The following is a 24,355-nucleotide window of genomic DNA, read 5'->3' as shown; positions in this document are numbered from 1 at the left end:
AGCAACAGCTAGCTGTACAGCTTGCCTAGAGGGCATCAAGTACAAATTGGAAAAGGAGCACCAAGGACTCCTGCAGGGATAACTCTAACAAGGATTATTCAATATGTTTTAATATATTGAGACACTTATGCTTCTAGAAGATTTGGGAATGAATCACCGATGGGTATACACAGAAAATTTTTTGAAACACTGTTAACGCCAAAGACAATAAAAGTTACATAAGTAAATTTAATCACAGCATACTACATAGCTCAGCTGTATTAGTTATGTAGACTTTTGATCTAATCTATAAGTGTGACAAAACTACACTGAGAGAATGAAGAAGTGGAAATATATGTGGAACAGCCTTCCTCCATGGTATGAAATAGTTTTCCTTAAAAAATAATAAAAAAAGTGAATAATATAAGCATATTACTTAGAAACATGGACGTATACACCTGAAAAACTCAAGAATTGAAAGTGGTCACCTCTGGGGAGTGGGGGAATCTTGAACGGGAGGAATGGGCTGGGGCTTTTTTGTTATAAGCCTTGACTTTTTAAATTACGATCATGTGTAATTGATAAAAATAAAAGTTAGAATAAAAGCACAGCACAACGTCTGCCATAAAGTAGGCCCTTGATAGACATTTATCTAATTGTCCCATCTCTCCACTGCTGCTGCCCCACTTCTTGCATTCAGCAATGTAGACATCTGATCCGTTCCTCAAGATTCTATTCTCACCCTTCCTAACAAAGTATGACAGGAAAAAAAAAAAATCACGGTTTCAATGGACACTTTTATTGTTTACTTAATGGATCATCAATTTTGTCTCCCTACCTACAAATGGAATTTCATCTTGTTTCCATGCTGAGTAGTGAAACAGTGACAAAGCTAATCATAATAACCTACATCAAAAGAGAACTAAGCTAACACAGCTCACTTTCCTTTTAACAGGCAAAATATAAATATATGCACTCTAGAATGCACAATGGTTTAGTCACTAAGAAATTCAAATGGGATCTTGAAGAATGTAGGCAAATCCAGGGTGCAGTAAAGATGAGCTGAGATGCTGTGCAACTGTTTAAGGGTTCCTGGCACTGCATCTCTTGACCACTAGCTGAATCTTGACATGGAAGGTTTTAGCTAATGCCAAGTGGAGATGCAGAAAATGCTAAGTTGACTTAGGGGCTGTGCACAGGAACTAGTGCAGTAAAGTACTAAATATTGCTGAGAGCATCCACCCCAGGAAGGACTTTACCTGTTTTTGAGAGAGCACACATACATAGACAGCATTACTATAGGGCCCAGGAAGCCAGATTTCCCCCACTTTACCTTCCCAATAACATGCCAGCTCTTTTTTAGGATATATGGCCAGGAGTTGGCCAACTTTTACATTGTGGATTCCAGGTCTACTAGACCATAACTCTCAGAACAAGTTTCTATCTGTCCCTCCCCGCCTCAGTGGATGCCAGGAGCTTTATCTGAAGTTCCTCTGTACTGCCCAGCTAGTAATGACTGCTAATGACAACACTACCTACTAACTTTCTCCACTCCATTCTACCCACCTCTCACTGCACAGTCCCACCCTTCTCCCAAACAAGCCAAAAAACAGAAGACCCTCACCTTCCAGGAGCTCCAAACTGGCACCACCCCCAGTGCTCACATGGCTGACTTTATCCTCCGTGTTCCATTTGGCACAGCAAGTGGCAGTGTCTCCACCACCTATTGAATGAAAGCCAGGTAAAAAGGGAAAAGAGAGAAAAGAAAAAAAAAGAGATTGGCACCAAAACTGTAAGGCAGTGTGCTCCCCAACCCAAAAGGTAGCTGATAAACCCCCAACTCTATCTTACCAAGAGGCTCCTCTGTAAATTATCTACCTGTTTACCTCTTAAGATTTACCCAGAATAAAGAGACACAGAAGAAGTTCTCCATTCCACCTTCCTCTGATCAGAATTCTGTCAGCTTATATAGGTATTAGCTTTGTACAGGACCGCTTACCTATGATGGTGATGCAACCCCTAGAAGTGGCTTTCACCACCTCATCCATGAGAGCTTTGGTTCCCCGGGCAAAAGCTTCCCATTCAAATACCCCCACAGGACCATTCCACACAATCTGCTTAGCCCGAGTGACAGCCTCAGCATACTTCTTGCTGCTTTCAGGACCACAGTCCAAGCCCTGAGGGGTAGAGGTGAAAGAGAAGATGAGCTATCAAGAAAAGCTACTTAAACACCACCTCCACCAAGACCAGAACTCAGGGCTGCACACCAAAGTTTCTTCTAGAACCAAATTACCCTTCAGTCTTTAAAATTATAAACCTGTTCATGCCCTTTGTACTCAAAAATTCTACTGTATGGAAGATCACAAGTCTAAAGGAAAACCTCAAAAGTTATTTAATAAAGACATTCTTAGCCACACTATTTATGTTAGTGAAAACTAGCTCAATGGTTCTCAACCAGGGTCAGTGCTGCCCCTTAACAATAGATAGGCATGTGGCAATGTCTAGAGATAGCGTTGTTGTTGCAACTTGGGAGGGTGCTACTGGCATCTAGTGGCCAAGGATGCTTTAAACAACCTTACAATTCAACAGTCCCCCACAAAACAACAGATGTCAATAGTGTTGGGAATGACAGTGAACTAGATCAGTAGTACTCAAACTTTGCCATGCATGAGAATCACCAGGAGGGCTTATTCAAACACAGACTGTTTGGCCCCATCCCCAGTTCCTGATTCAGTAGGTCTGGGGTGGGGCCCAAGAACTTGCATTTTTAACAAGTTCCAAAAATGATACTGATACTGCTGGTCTTAGGAACACACTCTGAGAAACACTGAACTAAATAATACGTGAATGCCTGAAAAGAAAAATAAGCAAACTAGCATGTAAAAACATGATACAATTTTATACAGCAATCAAAATGATATTTGGAGTACCCTAAAATCAACTATATTAGTCTTTAATATACACTTACATTTCTCCCTGCTTGTAATCAGTGTACTTAATTTTTTCATATGAGAAAGTTTTCTTATATAGCTTTCAAGATAGCAACATAATCCAAAACAACCCAAACCATGAAAGTACATGACACTATCTCCAGCACGCAGTAAGTACTTAATACACATTAAACAGATGACGAAAAAACAGATAAAACTAAAAATGGGCCAGGCACAGTGGCTCACGCCTGTAATCCCAGCACTTTGGGAGGCCTAAGCGGGTGGATCACGAGGTTAAGAGATCGAGATCATCCTGACCAACATGGTGAAACCCCATCTCTATGAAAAATACAAAAATTAGCTGGGCATGGTGGTGCACACCTGTAGTCCCAGCTACTGGGGAGGGTTAGGCAGAAGAATCACTTGAACCTGGGAGGCAGAGGTTGCAGTGAGCCAAGATCGTGCCACTGCACTCCAGCCTGGTGACACAGTGAGACTCTGTCTCAAAAAACAACAACAACAACAACAAAAAAAAGGTTTTGCAACACATTACTGCATTACTGAAGGCCAGTAATCCAACAGCACTGCTTTTCTCCCATGGATTCTTCCATAATGAGGGACTCACTGCAACACGCAGAGCCCTCTCTGACAGATCTCCTATATAGATTGTTTTAAAATGCTTGTTGATTGGCTGAATCAATGAATAAATGATACCACAGAGTTTCTGTTCACTCACACTACCAACCCACTCAAGTGACTCACCATCCAGCCAGCAGGTATGCCAGAAGCCACAGTGGCTTGGCCAGTCTTGGCATTCTCATCAAACTTGTCAGCAGTGACAAAGTCAACAGGCAAGGTAATCTTCACACCATTCTTCTCAGCTTTGGACATTAGGTCTTTGACAATCTTGGCTCCCTCTTCATCAAACAGAGAAGTGCCAATCTATATAGGGAAGCCAAAATGATGGAGGTCAGCATCTATACTAAGAACAAGACTGCCTCACAAAGCAGACAGGAACCAGACACAATACAATATAAAGGAACAATGCAAAGACAAAAGAAAGACTTGCCAAAATAAATAAAAATGGGAATTTTCAGGGCTCATGTCAAAAGACTGTTTTCTTTTTATATTTATACAACCTGCTATTATCATGGAGAGCTATTTCACATCCACTTGGCATTGGTTTCCTACCTCCATGTTGTTGAGCACCTTAAGGAAGGTAAAAGCCATTCCACCACCAATAATCATCTCATTGACTTTGTCCAGCATATTATTGATGAGCTGGATCTTGTCTGCAACTTTAGCTCTAGAAGAGAAAACAAGAATCAGCACTTAAAGAAGAATGGACTAGAGAAGTGATATTACATAGAACCTGAGTTTCTATTTCAAGGCACAGGAACAGAGAAAGTCTCAAAGTGACAAAAGTACTGCCTAACTTTGCCCTGTTTCTCCAACCCAAAAACTCAATCCATTTCTAAGAAATCCTTTTAAGGTATGGCTCCAGACATCAGTATATCTTTTTAAAAATTCCTCACCCCAGGAGCGCCTCTGCTCGGCCGCCCCGTCCGGGAAGAAGTGAGGAGCGCCTCTGCCCGGCCGCCCCGTCCGGGAAGAAGTGAGGAGCGCCTCTGCCCGGCCGCCCCGTCTGGGAAGTGAGGAGCGCCTCTGCCCGGCCGCCCCGTCTGGGAAGTGAGGAGCGCCTCTGCCCGGCCACCCATCGTCTGGGAAGTGAGGAGCGCCTCTGCCCGGCCACCCATCGTCTGGGAAGTGAGGAGCGCCTCTGCCCGGCCACCCATCGTCTGGGAAGTGAGGAGCGCCTCTGCCCGGCCACCCATCGTCTGGGAAGTGAGGAGCGCCTCTGCCCGGCCGCCCCGTCTGGGAAGAAGTGAGGAGCGTCTCTGCCCGGCCGCCCTGTCTGGGAAGAAGTGAGGAGCGTCTCTGCCCGGCCGCCCCGTCTGGGAAGAAATGAGCAGCGCGTCTGCCCGGTCGCCCCGTCTGGGAAGTGAGGAGCGCCTCTGCCCGGCCGCCCCATCTGGGATGTGGGGAGCGCCTCTGCCCGACTGCCCCGTCTGGGAGGTCTACCACGGAGGCCAGAAGCAATGTGGGGGCTGGACGTGGTGGCTCACGCCTGTGGTCCTGGCACTCTGGGGGGCCGAGGCGGGTTGATCACTTCAGGCTAGGAGTTCGAGACCAGTCTGGCCAACATGGCGAAACATATGAAAAATACAACAGACAAACCAACCAACCAACCCAGTGACAACAAAACAGGTCTACCCTGGAGTCATACTCTAATTTTTTCTATTTTCCTCCCTTTCTGATCCTTTATCCCACTTTCTTTTTCTTCCTCTTCCTTCTCCTTCTTCTTTGTCAAATAGAGGATTGAGTTATTATCACTGAAAAAAAAAAAAAATTCCTCACCCCACTTACCATCAGTACAATTTTTTTTTTAATTCTACCTAGAAGCTGACGGACAACAGATTTAAATCCATATTCTTTTTTTAAGCAGAGCTCAGAAGACCTACTCTCGTCTAAGGAAATTATGGGTTCCAAATCTATTTTGCACATTCCCCAACACACACACACACACACACACACACACAAATTCAGAGCATCAAGATTGCTAATTGTATCTAAGCACGATTGCTAACTGTGGGATCCCGGAGCCACTCAGAACTATCCTAACCTTAGAGCAGGGATCGGACTGTATACTAAATAAATATATACTGAACAAAAATATATATTCCTAAAGTCATACCCTATGCTCAGTTGCTGGGACATTTTTTTCTCTCTCTTTTCAACACAAAGTCTCACTCTGTTGCCGAGGCTGGAGTGCAGTGGCACAATCATAGCTCACTGTAACCTGGAACTCCTAGGCTCAAGCAATCCTCTGGCCTCAGCCTCTCAAGTAGCTGCGACCACAGGCGTACACTACCCCTGGATAATTTTTTTTTTTTTAATTTTTTTGTAGAGATGTGTGTATATATATGTGTGTGTGTGTGTGTGTATACATTCCTGACAAAACAGAGTTAGTCTCACTATGTTGCCCAGGCTAGTCTCAAACTCCTAAGCTCAAGTGATCCTCCTGCCTTGGCCTTCCAAAGCACTAGGGTTACATGCCTAAGCCACCATGCCCAGCCTGGGACATTTTCTTTATGGCATATATTTTTGTTGGATCACCCAATTCAACACATTTACTGGGCACCTACTCGTGCCAAGCACTATTCTAGGTCTTTGAGAAACATCAGAGGGCAAAGGCAACAGAAAGATCCCTACCCTTTGGGAGCTTATTTTCTAGTAGAGGGAAATAAGATAAATACACATGTATCTTTCATCTCCCTATGAGACAAAAAAGATCCAAACTAAAGAGAAACAAAGTAATGGCTTGCCTTCCATAAACATTCCCATATAACTAAATCCCACTTACATGGACAAATCACCTTGCATCTGTTTCCTTCTTCATTCAATAAACAAGATAATGCCTATTCGGTGAGAGACCCTATGCTAGGATTTGTGAAAAGGAGGTATGAAACAACAGTGATGTGGGTGAACGGATGGCAAGAAACTATTTACTATTTATTTCAGTTGTAAAGATTGGCTACCACCAAGGGTAAAGATAGATTGTTTTAAATACACACACACACACACACACAAACACAAAGGGAAGAAAGCAGTTAGAAAGGAGTTCAATTTCTTCTAAAGAATAGCTTACAGCTCAAATGCCTGTTTCTTCAACAAATCAACAGAATGAAAATAACAAATAGGGGATTATTACAAGAGATACCTAAAAGCCAAAGGCAACGCATGGACTTCATTTGAATCCTTATTAAAACAAACCAACTGTAAAAAGACACTTCTGAGATGATCAAGAACATCTGAATACAGATTGGGTATTAGATGATAGTAACAAAACTGCTAAATTTGTTAGGTATAATATGGTGATTATTTAAAAGAAATCTGCTTATCAATTACAAGATGTATACAGGAGTATTACAGGTTGAGTATCCCTAATCCAAAAATCTGAAATCCTCCAAGATCAAAACTGTTTGAGCTCAAAGGAAATATCATTGGAACATTTCAGATTTCATATTTTCAGATTAGGATGCTCAACTGGTAAGTACCATGCAAATATTCCAAAATCCAAAAATAAATCTGAAATCCAAAACATTTATGGTCCCAAGCATTTCAGATAAAAGATACTCAACCTATGTAAGTGAAAGTGTATGATGTCCAAGGCTAACTTAAAAACATTCCTGACAGCAGGGCACAAGCTCACGCCTGTAATCTCAACATCTTGGGAGAACAAGGCAGGCAGATCGCCTGAGCCCAGGAGTTCGAGACCAGCCTGGGCAACACAATGAGACCCTGTCTCTACAAAAAATTCAAAAATTAGCCAGGCATGGTGATGCATGCCTGTAGTCCCAGCTACTCAGGAGGCTGAGGTGGGAGGATCGCTTAAGCCCAGAAGGTCGAAGCTGCAGTGAGCTGTGATCATGCCACTGCACTTCAGCCTGGGCAGCAGAGTGAGACCCTGTATCAGAAAAAAAAAATATGTATATATAGATCTAGATCTATATATATAGATATATCTATGTATCTAAAATATCTATATATAGATCTATATCTATCTAAAATATCTATATATAGATCTATACACACACACACATATATATATACACATATTTATTTCACTTGTATTCACTTTGTCAGGAATATATACATATGTGTGTGTGTGTGTATATATTTGTGTGTGTGTGTGTATATATATGTGTGTGTGTGTGTATACATTCCTGACAAAACAGAGTTAGGACATAAAAGAAACAAGATTAGCAAAAATGTCAATGAACTGTTGAAACAGGGTAATGGATACCTGGGAGTTTACTATACTATTCTCTCAACTTCTGTACATATGAGTGTTTCTTACAATAAAGTTTGTTTAATAAAATATAAAAGTTTTCCCAAAAACTGTTAATGGCCTAGGGAAACTACACTGCAAGAAAGGTGGCAAAAAAATCTCACATCCAATTCCCCATAACAGCTATTTCAGTCTGAACCTAAAAACCTAACCATAAGGTGGCACTAGGTGGCACTCACTCCCATATTCCAGGTCTACAGAAAGTTGGAGAACAAAGCCCAGGAATATATACCTTTTTCAAAGAACAAAACACAATAACCTGTATATACCTGAGTTATTTTTAAGACTCTGAAACTGGGCTCATAAAGCCTAGAGAGCAACTGTATTAGCCCATGTTTACAATGCTATAAAGGACTACCTGAGACTTGGTAATTTATAAGGAAAGGTTTAATTGACTCACAGTTCCGCATGGCTGGAGAGGCCTCAGGAAATTTACAATCATGGCGGAAGGCAAAGGGGAAGCAAGTCACATCTTACATGGTGGCAAGAGAGAGGCGAGCCAGGGTGGAACTGCCAAACAACACTATCACAAGAACAGTATGGGGGGAATCGCCCCCATGATCCAATCACCAGGTCCCTCCCACAACACGTGGGGATTGTAATTCGAGACGATATTTGGGTGGAGACACAGAGCCAAACAGTATAAGCAACTATGCTACCTGAAATTGACACCCAACTCCAGAGTCAATTTTCATCAGCACACTTTCATCACCACACCAAGTCACAGGAAATTGTCTTATCCAAGCAGTGCTGGCTCTCTATCCCTACTTTATCACCTAAAATTTATCCTCCTCTCAACCCTCAATTCTGAAATTTCTATTTTTAACTAAGCCATTGGAAAATCATTATCTACTTGCTGCCTTTCCCTATAGGAGAAAAGATAAAATAGGTATGTAATCTGGAGAAATGAGGTCTAAATTATGTATTAAACACATATGAAGAGGTTTTCATAGTTATACCCTGCCAGGTTATATGTACGTAAAAGGCTCAAGCACTTCAAAATTGCTAAATGAGCACCTATGGTGGATCTTTCCCATTCTTCCCTGCAGAGCCATCTTCTATCCTTCTCTACCCTGTTGCATCACAGGAGGAGGACCTGCATGGACTACATCAAGGAGCTTTCTTGCACTCTGGCTTCCATTTGAGTTTCAGCCAAATTGAGGGTGGGAGGGGGTGCAGGAGCAAGAGACTGAAAGGAGAGCAGAATATTTATTGCCCTGGCTCCCCCTCCCTACCAGATCTTGTGTCCTTTGACCAAAGGCTACAGTTCCTATCAGATAGCTCTCTCCACACCAACTTTCCTCTCTGAATTCTGATAACCATTCCCCTCCCTTTGTCCCTTCAGGCATAGAGATGGTGATGCCTGTTGGTAGCCCCAAATTACTGTACTGTCCCTTTGCAGTTTCCCTGAACCCTACCCACACCTCTGTATGTAGTTCGTTTGTTTATTTATTTATTTATTTTCAAACGGTCTTGCTCTGTCACCCAGGCTGGAGTGCAGTGGCATGATCACAGTGCACTGCAGCCTCTACCTCCCAGGCTCAAGTGATCCTCCCACCTCAGCCTCTCTGGTAGCTGGGACCACAGGTGCATACCACCACCGCCCAGCTAATTTTTTTTGTAGACATGGGATCTCACTTTGTTGTCTGGGCCCATCTCAAACTCCTGGGCTCAAACAATCTTCCTGCCTGGGCCCTCCCAAAGTGCTGGGATTACAGGTGTGAGCCACCATGCCCAGCCTGTAGTTCCTTTATTAAATTATCCTCAGTTACCCAGTGTGACTGAGCTATATGACAATAAACCACCCAAGTTATGGCCTACTACCAGGCAAACAATACTTAAAGCATGATCTTAAAGAGTTCTTCATACCCGCCCAGGATGGCCAGGAAGGGTCGCTCTGGGCTCTCCAAGGCCTTTGCAAAGTAGTTCAGCTCCTTCTTCATCAAAAACCCACCAGCCTTCTGTGGCAGATTGACTCCTACCATGGAGCTAGAAAAGATCAAAGACATTCAAATTCTAGTCAATCGCTATCATTCCTCCTAATCCTAGAGGCCAGCTCCTTATCAATAAAATATTTCTACTTCTGGACTGCAAGAAATCATGGTTTTCATCTCTACATTGCAACAAAAAACACTTAGGTACAAGATAAGATTTTTAACTAATAGTGCAAGGTCAAGGGGAAAGAGTAAAAAAGTAATGAACTTAGGTAGAATTTAAGATACCCAGTTAACAATCTTCAGCAGGCCAAAGGGCAAATCACAGTAAGTAACTGGCCGGTTGATGATAGCAGAAGAGGATTCCTCAATTTGCTTCCTACTGACAGCATTAGAGTCTGATCTTGTAACGTTCATACAAGGATAACTGTACAAAATATCTAAGGTGAGAAAGAGCAACCTCTTCCTGAAACTCCACAAAAAGCCCTACAATTACCAACATTTTTTTACCTTTATTTCCTCTTTGGATGAGAGCTACTCAACAAGAACCATAGTGGCAGTTCCAATTAGAGAAGCTGAAAGGATTACAGTATAATACAAAACTCTCCAAAAACAACCCAGAGCTTGGGCTACTCAAGTAAATAGGAATATTGTTCTCAGTGTGGTAGTCTACAAGGTTCTTGGTACCTGTGGGCTCTGTGAGCAGTGCCAAAAGCATCATTGACGTAGACATCCCCTAGCTTGGAAAGTGAAGCTCGGAAAGCTTCTATTTTGGCTGGCTCAGCTTTAACCTATAGAGAAAAACAAAAACAGAAAACGTGATGGCTCCAAAGACAACTATAAAAGCATTTCATATACCAAGAGTCCTCTTGAACATCTCTAAAGACCCTGAGTAGGCGGGACAGCGATTTTTTACAACCAGCAGTAGGATGTGTTCTTTCTTCCAAATATTCCAGGTACTTTGGTCATTTCTGCATGTTTCTGCTCTCCCTTAACTTTCCTCAAATTGCAAACCTAATATTCCTGAACGATGGCTTTACCTCTAATCACATGAAGTTAACCACACCCCACTAGCCTCTCACCAGTCTTCAGCTCAAGGTTCTGATTATCCTTCCCTCTCCTTGACTCTGTTTCTCATTTTAAACATTCTCCTTGTGATAGTATCATACTTGACTCAAGCTGCTGGCTCCCAAGGCCTTTCTGCAAAGTGGAAGGGGCTCTCACACATATTCCTCATAAAAGCAACAAGGGCGAGCTGGGACAGAGAAGGCAGATGGAAACATGACAACAGAAAAGAACCTCAGAAACACTTCACATTGACAAAGAGGTATTTCATGACCTTCTCTGGAAGCTAGGCATCTGGGAAAACAAGAAATATACTTCTACAAAAAGAGAGGAAGAAAATGTAGAAGTTAAACATAGAGCTTTAAAATGTCAGCTTGCCATCAAGGGATACCCCAAAGGAGACAGAAAGCAAGATGGGAGGATAAGCAAAACAGAGAGTCTCTGGCAGGAGATTAAGCAAAGAGGCACAGGAAGCAAGCCAGATGAAAGGGGACAGGACACAGAAGAGTGCATAGCACAAAGCAGATGTTCATTTTAAGTCACTGCCCACTCCTATGCTCCTATGTATCAAGGAGGTGAAGGCGACTGCCATAAAAAATGGGGCTTTTCCCTAAAGACCCAAAGAATTGCAGAGGCACTAATGCTAAAATTGAAGATTGTGGCACTCCCATAACCTCTCTAGAATAGAATAACATCTGCCACTAGTGATTGAAAGATGACACATGTAGTAATGATAACAATGCTCAAATGTAAGGAGATCTGAGTTCTATGTCCAGCTCTGACACTAATTCATTGTGTCACCTTTGGGAAGTTGCTCTGAAACTTTCCCTTCTATCAAAAAGGCATAATAACCCCTCCATTTAAGAACTATTTAAGGAGGCCAGGGGCAGTAGCTCACACCTATAATCCCAACACTTTGGGAGGCCAACATGGGAGGATCACTTAAGCCCAGGAGTTCAAGATGAGCCTAGGCAACATAGCAAGACCACGTCTCTACCAGAAAAAAAAAAAAAAGTAAAAGTCAGTTGGGCATGGTGGTATGTGCCTGTAGTCCTAGCTCTCTGCAAGGATGAGGCAGGAGGATCACTTCAGCCCACAAGTTTGAGGCTGCAATGAGTTATGATCATGCCACTGCACTCCACCATGGGCAACAGAACAAGACCCTGTCTCTTTAAAAAGATATTTAAGGAAAAACAGGGTAAATTGAAAGCTCTTCATGAAAAAAGGTGCCATGGAAATAAACAATATCAATCAGAACTCATTTCTCATTTACTGATCTGCAAATAACTAGAAGAAAGAGAAGGCCCTTAAAAGATCAATGTGGGCACTTTGGATAAAGGGAAAATGTTTATGTCCTCATGTCCTCACTTTGTTTTTGTGGTGTTTTTTTTTTTTTTTTTTTGAGACAGAGTCTTGCTCTGTTGCCCAGGCTGGAATGCAGTGGTGCAAACTTGGCTCACTGCAACCTCCACATCCTGGGTTCAAGCAATTCTCCTGCCTCAGCCTCCTGAGTAGCTGGGATTACAGGCACTTGCCACCATGCCTGACTTTTTTGTATTTTTAGTAGAAACAGGGTTTCCCCATGTTGGCCAGGCTGGTCTCGAACTCCTGACTTCGTGATCCACCCACCTCGGCCTCCCAAAGTGCTGGGATTACAGGCATGAGGCACCGCGCCTAGCCTCACTGTTTTTTTAATCCATTTTGAACTTGGGACCGACTCCTGAAATTTCAGGTATTAAAAGCCATTAGATAGTGAATGTCAAGTCAATTAACTAAAAAAGTCATAGACTACATAGCCGGCTCATCATTTCCTAAATAAAAAGTTTTGCTTCAATTTGCCCTTTGCCTCCTGCCACTTCTAAGCCCTAGAGTTCATGCATCATGAGTTCCAGTTTAAAAGGACACCAAATTTTAGGTCAGCATTTGACTCCTAATACTGTAGCAAGACCATGCCAAAAGCAGGATAAGGCAAGACCAGCACCTTTGGTGCTAAAAAAAGAAACTGCTTGAAAGCAGGCACTCCCAATGACCTTAAGAAATGTGAGAAGCCAAAGGAGACTGAGATACTAGACTCAGAGCATCTTGTTCTCTGAGATACTAAAGACAAGAATAGTGGAAAGTACTAAAAAATGACTTCAGCTTCCTTTCTAGCCAATGGGCAAATTCAAAATCATCTGCAAAGAGCCGGTTTTATCATTGAATATTTGAATTCTGGTTGTCAGTTCACAGTAATCTGTTCGGTGAGTTATCTATGGCTGCTTTTGCACAACATCAGCAGAGATGAGTAGTTCCAACAGAGACTATATGTAGATGGAAGTGACTGTACAACACAGAAAGCCTAAAATATTATCTGGCCATTTATAGAAAAAGTTTGCTGATCGAATGGGCTGAGCTCTAAAGACCACCAACAGCACCACTGCCTCTAACTTTAATCATATGACTGCCTTTCAGAAACTTGTTTTTTTTTTAGACTTAGTTTCTTTATGAAGTAAGGTGATACCTGTACCTCTATCTTAAAGAGAGATTTAAAGGAACATACTTTACACGTCTTAAGAAAATGCCTTAAATCCAAGGTGACATCATCATGACCATCATATTCACTGAATACTCTTCCACCACAAAGGTGTTCACATATTTTTCAAACATATTTAAACACCACCTGAACACGAAGGAGGGCTTCTGGGATGCTGGTAATATTCTATTCCTTGACCTGGGTTGTGGTTACACAAGTGTGTTTACTTTGAGATGACCCATCAAGCTGTGTCGACATTGTATACTTCAATAAAAGGTGTCTAAGTTAAAATAAATGAGCTTTCTCTATTCTTCAACCACAGTCTCTTACAGACTCAGGCCCTCACCCCCAATAATGTCAAAATCACAGGTCCTACCTTGTTCCCAGAAGCATCTTTTCCCTTCCCTTCTTCCTCCACATGAAAGCGGAGGTTCTCCAGCAGGATGACAGACCCAGCAGCTGGGTTGGCACAGGCTTTCTCCACTTCTGGGCCTACACAGTCCTTCAAGAACAGAACATCCCTGAGGAAAGGAAGAGATGAAGACACTTGAGCAGTCTGAAAGTTAACAACCAGTAACAACGTGCTTGACAACCTCCCCCGCCACAAAGTCTACCAGCACCAGAGCCTGGCACTTACTTGCCCAGCAGAGATTTGAGTTCTACAGCAACTGGCTCTAAGGAGTACTTGTCAGGCATAGGGACACCATCAGGCCGGCCTAGGTGGCTCATAAGGACTACCGACTTGGCTCCATTGTCCAAGCAGAATTTGATGCTTGGGACAGCAGCCTTAATCCTGCAACCAAAGAGAGACAACAAACAGAACGAAGTTACTCCTAGAAATTAGTGGGAACTAGTTTATTGGTAACCTCATAAAGCATAAAGCTCCTTTTCTTCTCCAAGTTCCTTCAAATCTACTATCAGTAATTCAATGGTGGTCCTTAGGGGAAGAAGTTAAATGCAATGCAAACCCTCCACCTAGGATTGTACAATCTCATTATGTATCCGCCCCTTTCACAGACAAGAGTTAACATAGCAGGCCTGAGGCTACTATCTATAGAAGGACCTGTTTGCAAGATTGGATCCTGGCTGGTATCTGGGAACTTGGCTTTCAAAGTTAACTGACAAGACTGACAAGGGCTATTCGCTCTTCCTAGACTGTCTATACAAACATGGTGATTTATGCTGAATACCTGCCCCACTCTAGAAGTCTAGAATTTTTTTTTACTTTTCCTTGTTTTTTTTTTTTTTTTTTTTGAGACAGGGTCTCACTCTGTCACCCAGCAGGCTGGAGTGGAGAGGCACAATCTCGGCTCACTGCAGCTTCAACCTCAGGTGATCTTCCCACCTCAGCCTCCCAAGTAGCTGGAACTACAGGAATGCACCCATGCCCAGCTAATTTTTGTATTTTTTGTAGGGGTTTTGCCATGTTGTCCAGGCTGGTCTTGAACTCCTGGGCTCAAGTTATCTGCGGGCCTCAGCCTCCCAAACTGCTGGGAATACAGGCGTGAGCCACCACACCCAGCAAAAGTTTGGAATTTTGGTAGTTGCTAGGCAGAGGATACCTATGTGACCAGTTCCCAATAAAAATCTTGGGATCTGAGTCTCTAGCATGCTTCTCCAGGCAGAAACATTGCAGATAATTACTGCATTTTTCACTGCTGAAGAAAGGAAAACACTTGATGTGTCCCCTCACGGGAAACTGGAAGCCAATGGATTTCTCTAGACTCCCCCATGTCTTTTCCTCTTCCTAATCTTGCCATGCATTCTTTCACTGTAATAAACTTTAGCCATGATAACAACTCTGAGTCCTAGCAAATCATCATGAGATATGTGGGTGGTCTTGGGGACCCCTGAAAACACTCTTCTTATTTGACTATGGAAAATACATAAAATTCTCAAATCTTGAAACCATCAAAGGAAATTTGGGGAAAAATCAAAAACATGTAGTAACTTTTCTGCACCTATTAATAGATCCTAAGTCACTTTTTTATGTAGGAAAAAATAATTGCACTGTCTAGAGCTTGGTTTCCATAATGTATCATGTTTATTACATTATAAATTAATCAAAAAATTAACTCCCTTTAAACATTTAAAAGTTTTGTTATAAACCTGCTACTAACTTGCCATTTTGCCAGTTTATAAGAAATTAAAATTGATCAAGAAAAGCATTTATTTATTCACCAAATATTTATTGAATGCTTCTTTTGTGCCAGGCATCATTCCAGGTTCTGAGAATGAAACAGAAAACTCTTTAAAAAAGTCTCTGTTCTCATGGAAGTGAAATTCTAATGGAGAGACACAATAAACATTTATGTGTGTGTGTGTACATGTAATATATCAGATGGTGAGATACAGAAAAAAACAAACCATTGTTCCCCATTTTTGTCCCCCTACTTTTGAGGACAAAAATGACCGGGAACAATGGTAGAGGAGATTTTTAGATAGGATGGCCAGGGACAGTCTGATAAGATGACATCTAAGCAAAGAATGGAATGATTAAAAAAGTTGTATTTTTAAAATATCTTATGCTATTAATATTTAGTAGATATAAGAACTCATTTATATCAAATTTAAAAATCTGTATCAGGTACAAAGTTTGTGCAATGGAACCAATTAGTTTTCAGGACTATCCCTTATCAGCAAGTTTTATTATTTCTAATGCTTCATTTTGTTAATCAACTCCATGGATTTCCGGAAATAAAAAGATTTCCAAACACGTTTCTTTACTCTTAAAATACCTTGATATGCATATTTCCAATCGTTTCTGTGTGTTGCACAATAATGAAGATCAAAAGGGATCAGATCTGCCTTATACAAAGACCCTGCCACTATGGTACAGCAGGGATGTGCTTGGCAAAATGACAGGCTCTATTCTGGGACCAATACCTGAAAATGTTCTGGGTCTAGATCTGCACTGTCCAATACGACAGTCATTTAGTCACGTGTGTCTGTTGAGTACTAGATATATAACTAGATCAAATTGAGATGTGCTGTAAGTATAAAAACACATGCCAGATCTTGAAGACTTAGTACCAAAAAAGTTAAATGTCCTTTTCATTTAATTAACACAATTTGGCTCACATTGTATTTCTATTAGATACCACTGGTCTAGATCATTGGAAAGCACCTTGCCAACACAAACCCTTCATTTAAAATTTAAAATAGGCAGAGCACAGTGACTCACGCCTGTATTCCCGGCACTTTGGGAGGCCGAGGTGGGCGGGGTCCAGGAGTTCAAGGCCAGCCTGGGCAAAAGGGCAAAATGCTGTCTCTACAAAAAAAATACGAAAAAGTAGCCAGGTGTGGTGGCCCACGCCTGTGGTCTCAGCTCCCTGGGAGGCTGAAATGGGAGGATCGCTTGAGCCCAGGAGGCAGAGATTGCAATGAGCCAAGATCGTGCCACTGCACTCCAGCCTGGACGACAGAACGAAGCCCTGTCTCAAAAAAAAAAAAAAAAAATTAAAAACCTTCTTGATGGATACCCCATTTAACCTGATGTGATTATGTATTGCATAGCTTATATCAAAATATCTCATGTAACCCATATATACATATAAAATCTACAAAAATTAAAAATTAAAAAAATTAAAAAGTAAAGACAAAAATAAAGACCTTTTACAATCTAGTCAAAAGCAAGAGCAGTACTCTCACTTAAAATTTGTTTCTGAATCTAAGATCCAAGATATTGGAGCAGCTAAACTGACTGAAAATGTACTTCTGAAGTCTTTCCTGTTTTTTTGGAAGCAAAAACAAATGAAAATTCTCAAAAACTGACTTTATCTGAGCCATTTGGAATGGGGGCTTGTAAAACTACATGTAACCTTAGTAACTACTGGTACTTTTACATAGTTCTTCATTTTGCAAGAGAAGCCAAGTAACCTTAAACTTTTATATTCTTTTTGTGTGTTTATATTATAGAGATGGTGTCCTTACTATGTTGGCCAGGCTGTTCTCGAATTACTGGCCTCAAGCAATCCTCCTGCCTCAGCCTTCCAAAGTGCTGGGATTACAGGTGTGAGCCACTGCACCCAGCCAACTTTTATATTCTTTAAAAATGAATAACTCTGCCAGGTGTGGGGGCTCACACCTGTGGTCCCAGTACGTTAGGAAGCCAAGGCAGGAGGATCACTTGAGTCCAGGAGTTTGAGAACAGCCTAGGCAACATAGTGAGACCCCATCTCTACAAAAAAAAATTTTTTTTAATTTAACCAGGTGTAGTGGTGTGCACCTGTTGTCCCAGCTACTCAGGAAGCTGAGGTCAGAGGACTGCTTGAGCCCAGAAGGTTAAGGCTGCAGTGAACCGTGATCACACCACTACACTCAAGTCTGGGTGACACAGTGAGACCCTATCTCAAAAAAAGAAAATGAACTCCAAATTCTTCTAATTTTCAAAAAACAAGGGGAGGGGAATCACTTTCTTAAGATTTTGCTTATATTTGTATATTCTCATAAATAAGAAAGCAGCTCAGATAGTGGGTTGATAGAACCCAAAATCATACGTTTTAAGTTGCTACAGTTCCATAATACAATATGAAAGGAAAAACATTTCATCCTATGTACCTACACACATCTTAAACCCAGCCCAAGGCTTAGCAGGGACCTTACCTCTGGTTGTTTGTTATCTGGTTGTTCTTCATAGGAACATTGAAGTCGACTCTAAAAAAGAAAGATTCAAGACCATGATCAACTTACTGTTCCATCAAAGATTAGGAGATGCACTTTTAATGAACCAGTCAAATAAGTCGGAAATTCAAATCTCATCTTAAAAATAATCAGTGGCATTAAAAGTCAAAATAGTGGTTAGTCATGGGGAGGATGGCGGGAGTGGTGACTGGGATAAGGACACCAGAGGCTTTGGGGTTCTGGTAATGCTCTCTTAACCTCAGTGATCATACAAATGTGCTCATTTTGTGGTAATTCTTTGAACTTGTGATTTGTGCCCTTTTAGGTATGTATTCATACTTTAAAAAGAATTTAAAAAAATAAAACCTAACTTAAATCACAGGAACTAGCCCTGAAGATCTGGGAAGCTAAAGCCAGTTCCACCTAAAAAGATATCTGTCTGGGCCTGGCACGATAGTATCTGGGTAGCAGCTGGAGAGGTGAAGAATAATAAGGAATGCATCTTGATCCTAATTCCCTTGATACTATTTCTGGGTCCTCGTGAAACTAACATGACTCGAGAAAAAAATTAAAATAAAAATAAAACACGCTAAGAGAAAATCATTCTTTTTGGAGAAAGCCTGGGGCCTTCAGACTAGGGGTCCTTCAAGCAATACACACATTAAGACAGCCTCTTTCAAAAAGCCTGAGAAGAGAGGGTGGGACATGTGCCCCAGCCCACCTGACAAACAGGCAAATTAGAAGGGAAGTAATCAAGACCACACAAGAAAATAATGTACTGCAGTCTCTCTTACCCAACAGATTACTGTGTTATCATTCTTAAGAACCAATTATTCTGAACTCCGTGGAACCTCAGCCTACTTCAATGTGAATGAAAACAATAATGTATGGCAGCTATTTTTAAGGTTTAAGAGTTGCGCCTCCCATGATCATTTTTAAGTGATTTTTTTCTCATCGGGATAACAGTATCTACCTCGTAGTTACTGAGAGAATTAAGTCAGCAATTTATAAAGTGCTTAGAAGTGTACCTGACACACAGTAAGTGCCATAAAAGTGTTAGTTGTTGTTATATGTTTCTCCAAAATGTAATTCTGTGATTTGACAAGTAAACCAACCACTACTAAAAACAGCTAGCATCACTTGCAAAGGGACTACAGTCAAGTATGACCTAATCAAGAAGACTGCTGCTATCCTTGATTATAAGCCTCCATCTTTTTCCTCTGCCTTTTTAAATACCCCTTCCTCTCTAAGGCTAAGGCAATTACAAACTCCTACAGACATACTGAGGAGACCACCAATTTCCTATATCCACTAGGCCTGAACTCCAGTCTACCTCACTGAAGAACAGCCTTTCCAAATGTAGGTTGAGGAAAAATAATTCTATATTAAAACATGTTTTAAAGTCCTCAAAATTAAAGGCAGTAAGCCTCTGATGAAAGAAATACACTCTACTTTGTTTCAGGCCACTTGATTCTCTGTCTTCTTTAAATATCCTGAACAAGGAGCCTGCCAGCCTTAAAGTACATTCCAAAGAAGAAAGAATATCCCATTACCATGGGTCATTTTCCCCCATGCAACCTCCCAGAAGGCCTATGCTCAAAAGGGCTAATGGCAAAAGGATGGGCACAAGCCACTTCTTGCAGTGCTACTCTCTACCCCCAACCCTTACAGGGAGGAATATCTTTGGGCAGAGACACCTAAGAAACTGTCTCATCTATCCAAGCTGCCATGGTGTCAGCTTACTAATGAATTAGACTTGGTTTATACTCTCTCCTCAATGCCTTCTGTATTACCTCCCCTCATCTCCTACACTCACAACGGCTCTGCTTTTAGCTTCTCCTGAGGACTCCAACACAGGAACTGCTCTTGCCTACAGATTCTACTTGTTCCATTTTACATAAAATACGCACAATTTTTTTTCCGTTTCCTTATAACACTCCTGAGCTTTGCTTCAGGCACAAAGTCAGTTATTACTACATATCCATCAGAACAAAGAATAACTAAAATAGCTGGTAATGAAGCAGAGAAACTGATTACTCACATACTGCTAATAGAAATGTGAAATGCTGCGGCCACCTTGGAAAACAGTCTGGGGACACCTCAAAAGGACGTGGCCCAGCAATTCCACTCCTAGGTGTTTACCCATGAAAAATAACAGCATACGTCCATACCAAGACTTGTATACAAATGTTCACAGCAGCTTTATTTGTAATAGCCCCAAATCAGAAACAACCCTAATACCCTTCAATGGTAGTTAAACTATGGTACATCCATACCATGGAATACTACTCAGCAATACACAGGTATGAACTTTTGATACATGTGACAATGTAGATAAATTTTGAGGACATTATGCTAAGTGAAAAAAGTTAATCCCAAAAGGTTATATACCATGTGATTCTAGCTGTATAGTATTTTTGAAGTGACAAAATTTTAGAAACAGTGGACAGATCAGTAGTTACCAGGAGTCAGGAAGGGGGATGGTTATTATTATAAAGGGGTAGCATGAAGGAGATCTTGGTGGTGATCGAATAGTTCTGTATCTTGATTGTGGTGGTGGTTACACAAATCTACGCACGTAATAAAATGGCATAGAACCATACACACTTTATACCAATGTCAATTTCCTACTTTTGATATTGTTCTATAATTAGGTAAGATGCATCCATTGGGGGAAAATGGGTTGAACACAAGACCTCTCTAACTTTGTAACCTCCCATGAATCTTTAATTATTTCAAAATAAAACATTAAAAAATATACTGATTTAGCTGGAATAAGAATATCAAGTCTCTATCACCTGAAATCTCAGGTCCCAGGTCCAGTTCCATTAAAAACTCTCAAAGGAACCATGTCCATCAATGCTTCACTGCCCCGAATGGAAAACTGGGATATTGTGGGTATCTTAGAGACTTTTTCTCTGCTCTCAATTTTTTCCTGTTTCTCTTCCCACTACATCAAAGCAGTTTCTTTACAAGTTACAACAAGATGGAGAAAACCAGTGAGGTTTAAAAAAACAGGCAGGAGCAAGCAAAAAGGAAGTGCTTTACAAGCAGGCAAAGGATGACTGGCAACCTATGAGAGAAAGAAAGGAAATTACCACAAAAATAAGCAGAAGTGTATTCAAAGAGGCTGTAAAGTCAACCGGGGAGTCCTAAAAAACTAAGATGGAACCTGGTAATTAAGAAGTCAGAGGTTTCTGGCTATCCCATGTTCCCTCAACAAATCAATTTCCCTTGGCAATCCGAACCAGTGGACCAGAAGAGTCAGCAAATACCAGAGTTCACTTCTGCAGGACAAAGACGACAAATGAGGCAGCCACTACTCAGGAAGCCCCATTCCGGAAACACTGCCAGCAACCACCACGTTGAAACAAAAAGGAATTGAGCTGACACCACATGGCTGCCTAGGCACCTCCAAAAAAGTAGGCCTACAATGTGACTCTCTGTTCAAAAGAAATACATTAATAATCAGGGAACGATGTAACTTCCTGTCCTCAGCCTAAATAAGTAGAAGGTATCCAGATTACAAGAGAAAGTTCTATTTCAACGTATCCTTGGTCATTGTCTCGAATATTCAGAGGATCTAGTTGATAGCCAAGGAGACCCAAATTCTACTCCCAGCTCTGCCACCAACTTGGTAGTTCAGTAACCCTGAACAGGTCATTTTCCATCAGCAAAACAGGACTAGCCAATCATTTCAAGGCTTTGGGTTAGTGTGTGCTAAATGAAACTTTATTAGGTCCAGAGGGAGAAAAGTTAAGCAGCTCCTCCAATCCCACCCCCAGCTAGCTTCCTCAAGCCAGTTTCCCTAGAGAGAAAGGAAATAAAGCCCAAGACTACAATTATAGGAAGGTTATCAGCATGATGTCCCACTCCTTGTCTTTTAGTTGGTCCATGCATCTGGAAGAATCAGCCTCAAACACAGGGGAGATGCAAGGAACTAATTAAAACCTAAAAGCTACTTGCATGCCAATGTCCACCTGTCCTGTTTTTTTTACAGGGTCTATCCCCTTTTTTTAGGATTGTATGAGGGCCAGAAAGGGCACTCCTCTAGTACTAACATGGCTGTGATTCCTACTTTGTCCAGATTACAAAGGCCTATGTCATTTGGGGAAATGTGGAAACCAGGCATTTTTCATGGACATAAATTACTGGGTTCTTCTATCTCCATAGCAGGGCAGAGGTTACCTGCAAAGTAATATTGACCAAAGTGAAATTAGAGAGAAAGGGAGAGCTACATGTCCTTTTAGGGTACCCATACAGTTCCCTAACTCAAAGGTGTCCTCATATGTTTAAAGTTAGAGTAAAGGGAGATCTCCTACTGACTTACGTGTCTGTTAATTTCCAACACAAGCCCTCATTTGAACCAGCCCAAATTGGAAAAGGGGCTAGATTACACCAGCACATGCCTACCCATCAATCAACCACTTCCCAAAAAGGTCAAGGTTGCAAAATGCTATCAACAGAAACCTTTATGACCCCTCAAAAACACCACTCTTGGATCCTGTTAAGGTATATGAACAGTCAAGTCCATCAGTTACATACCGACTCATCCTCCTGCACCTTGCTCCTGGCATGCACAAATATACCACACGTGACAAAAAGGATAAATGTAAAAGCTCCACACTATACAAACAATTCTGGCAGATAAGAGACAAGCCGTATTGGCAAGTGACCAGAGATCCACATGCTCAGAGTAAGAGACCCAAAGTGCACGAGGAACCTTCCCCCACTTTTAAAATTCTACTTTTCTAGCCACACGTGGGGATGAGGTTAGAGGCCAGCAAGTATGAGCAGCCACACCCTGCTCTACCATTACCTAGTATGTCACAATCCTGATGCAAATCCTGTGCGCAAAGAGTCCAACGATACCACGCTGCAGGGCAGCAGAGGCCTGTTACATAAGCTCTGCAAGGCCTCCTCCGGTGCGCCCCGCCCTACCCTCCCACCCCAATTCTTTAGTGGCGGGGGAGGCGGGGGTCTACTCCTGAAAAGTTAAATTAACATCCTCTTGGAAAAATATCCTTTTGTGCAGGGACCTGTGAGATGTGGGCCGTTTCTCATTTGGCTGCGACGGTCTAGGAGCGTGGGGGAAGGGAAATTAACAAAATGACCTTTCAAGGTCCCTTCCTTGAAGCCTAGAGATTTGCAGGATAAGCATTAAGTCCCATCTCGCCGACTGGGAGCTGGAGGCAACGGAACTGCATTTCACCAATAGGAAAAAGGACAAAATGGGTCCCAGCGGCAATCTCAGCCCTTCCTCAGTGGGATCCATCCCCGAAGGGTGACTTCGGCTGCCTTCTGGGCTGGGGAAAATGCGGCTAGAAACCACCAAACCCGTGAGCAGCCTCGCCCTCCAAGCCTAGGACCCCTGGGGCCCAGCCAAAAGCTAAAAGCAACTTAGAGCAGACGAGAGAACAGGTCGGCTCCGGCCAAAGAGGATTGCGACAGAGCACAGAGAGCACGCGGGCAAACGTGCAGAATTACCTCATAACGACCCGCTTCCCTTTAACGTCCAGCTTGTCCAGCGTCAGCTTGTTAGAAAGCGACATTTTGGAAATACAGCTGGGGAGAGAGGTCGGTGATTCGGTCAACGAGGGAGCCGGCTGCCGACGTGCGCTCCGGAGGCTTGCAGAACGCCCAACACCGCGCGGGCAGGAACAGGGGCCACACTGCCGCCCCATACCCCGCCTCCCGCACCGCCCCTTCCCGGCCGCTGCTCCCGGCGCGCCCTGCTGAGCAGCCGCTATTGGCCACAGCCCATCGCGGTCGACGCGCTGCCATTGCTCCCTGGCGCTGTCCGTCTGCGAAGGTACTAGTGAGACGTGCGGCTTCCGTTTGTCACGTCCGGCACGCCGCGAACCGCAAGGAACCTTCCCGACTTAGGGGCGGAGCGGGAAGCGTCGCCGGGGGGCCCACAGGTGTAGCGGCGAAGATCCTGGTGACCCTGCGAACGGATGTGAAGAATGTGCGAGACCCAAGGTCGGCGCCGCTGCGTTTCCTGGAACCACGCCCAGAGCAGCCGCAGCCCTGCGCAAGCCCAGGACTGCCTTGGAAAAGGCGCCACCCCAACCCCGTGGAATTCGAGGCAGCCCTACCACGATCAGTGCAAATGCCACTTCCTTTTGGAAAATCCTAGTTTCCTAGCTCCCTTCATGGAATTCCGCTTCTTAAGGCTTACTTAATAATAGAGACCTCTCAGAAGTTGGAAAAGGCCCAGGTCCACTCTGGCCCCCACCTTTTTTAAAATAAAAAATGCAATGTAATTTTTCTGGTTATGGCATGATTGATGCTAATGGCAAACACGTGGCATTTTTCACATATTAACCAACGCGCACAAAACGCAGAAGTGACTACTGTTATCCTCATTACGCAAATGAAGTAACTGATGCACAGAGAA

The 24,355-nt window shown here is 42.5% G+C and overlaps 1 protein-coding gene across 2 annotated transcripts; it reads right to left on the bottom strand.

Annotated features, from left to right (window-relative positions):
• Nucleotides 1–756: 756 nt before the first annotated feature.
• PGK1 (phosphoglycerate kinase 1) lies at nucleotides 757–23,753 on the bottom strand. 2 transcript variants are annotated; one of them, XM_003268990.4, is made up of 11 exons: nucleotides 23,443–23,753; nucleotides 17,938–17,988; nucleotides 13,970–14,125; nucleotides 13,709–13,853; nucleotides 10,443–10,546; nucleotides 9,691–9,810; nucleotides 4,101–4,215; nucleotides 3,672–3,851; nucleotides 1,979–2,156; nucleotides 1,604–1,702; nucleotides 757–1,238 (listed from the first exon to the last, which is right to left on the bottom strand). In XM_003268990.4, the coding sequence occupies exons 1-11, from the start codon at nucleotides 23,637–23,639 to the stop codon at nucleotides 1,198–1,200; spliced, it is 1,386 nt and encodes a 461-aa protein (XP_003269038.2). In that variant the 5' UTR covers nucleotides 23,640–23,753; the 3' UTR covers nucleotides 757–1,197. The 2 variants fall into 2 exon arrangements, with proteins under 2 accessions (XP_003269038.2, XP_012354311.2); XM_012498857.2 differs by having other exon boundaries at nucleotides 22,775–23,592.
• Between the last annotated feature and the right edge of the window lie 602 nt (nucleotides 23,754–24,355).

This window comes from Nomascus leucogenys, chromosome X (genome assembly GCF_006542625.1).
Source record: "Nomascus leucogenys isolate Asia chromosome X, Asia_NLE_v1, whole genome shotgun sequence".
Lineage (NCBI taxonomy): Eukaryota > Metazoa > Chordata > Mammalia > Primates > Hylobatidae > Nomascus > Nomascus leucogenys.
This window is presented reverse-complemented; position numbering and strand designations above follow the sequence as displayed.

Excerpts from the sequence above, each read along its gene's own strand:
- PGK1 (XM_003268990.4), bottom strand. The coding sequence starts at position 23,639 with ATGGGGCGGCAGTGTGGCCCCTGTTCCTGCCCGCGCGGTGTTGGGCGT. Across the intron at positions 9,811-10,442 it reads ACTGCTCACAGAGCCCACAG|CTCCATGGTAGGAGTCAATC; the intron begins GTACCAAGAACC and ends GATCTTTTCTAG. Across the intron at positions 1,703-1,978 it reads GGGTTGCATCACCATCATAG|GTGGTGGAGACACTGCCACT; the intron begins GTAAGCGGTCCT and ends TTCATTCAATAG.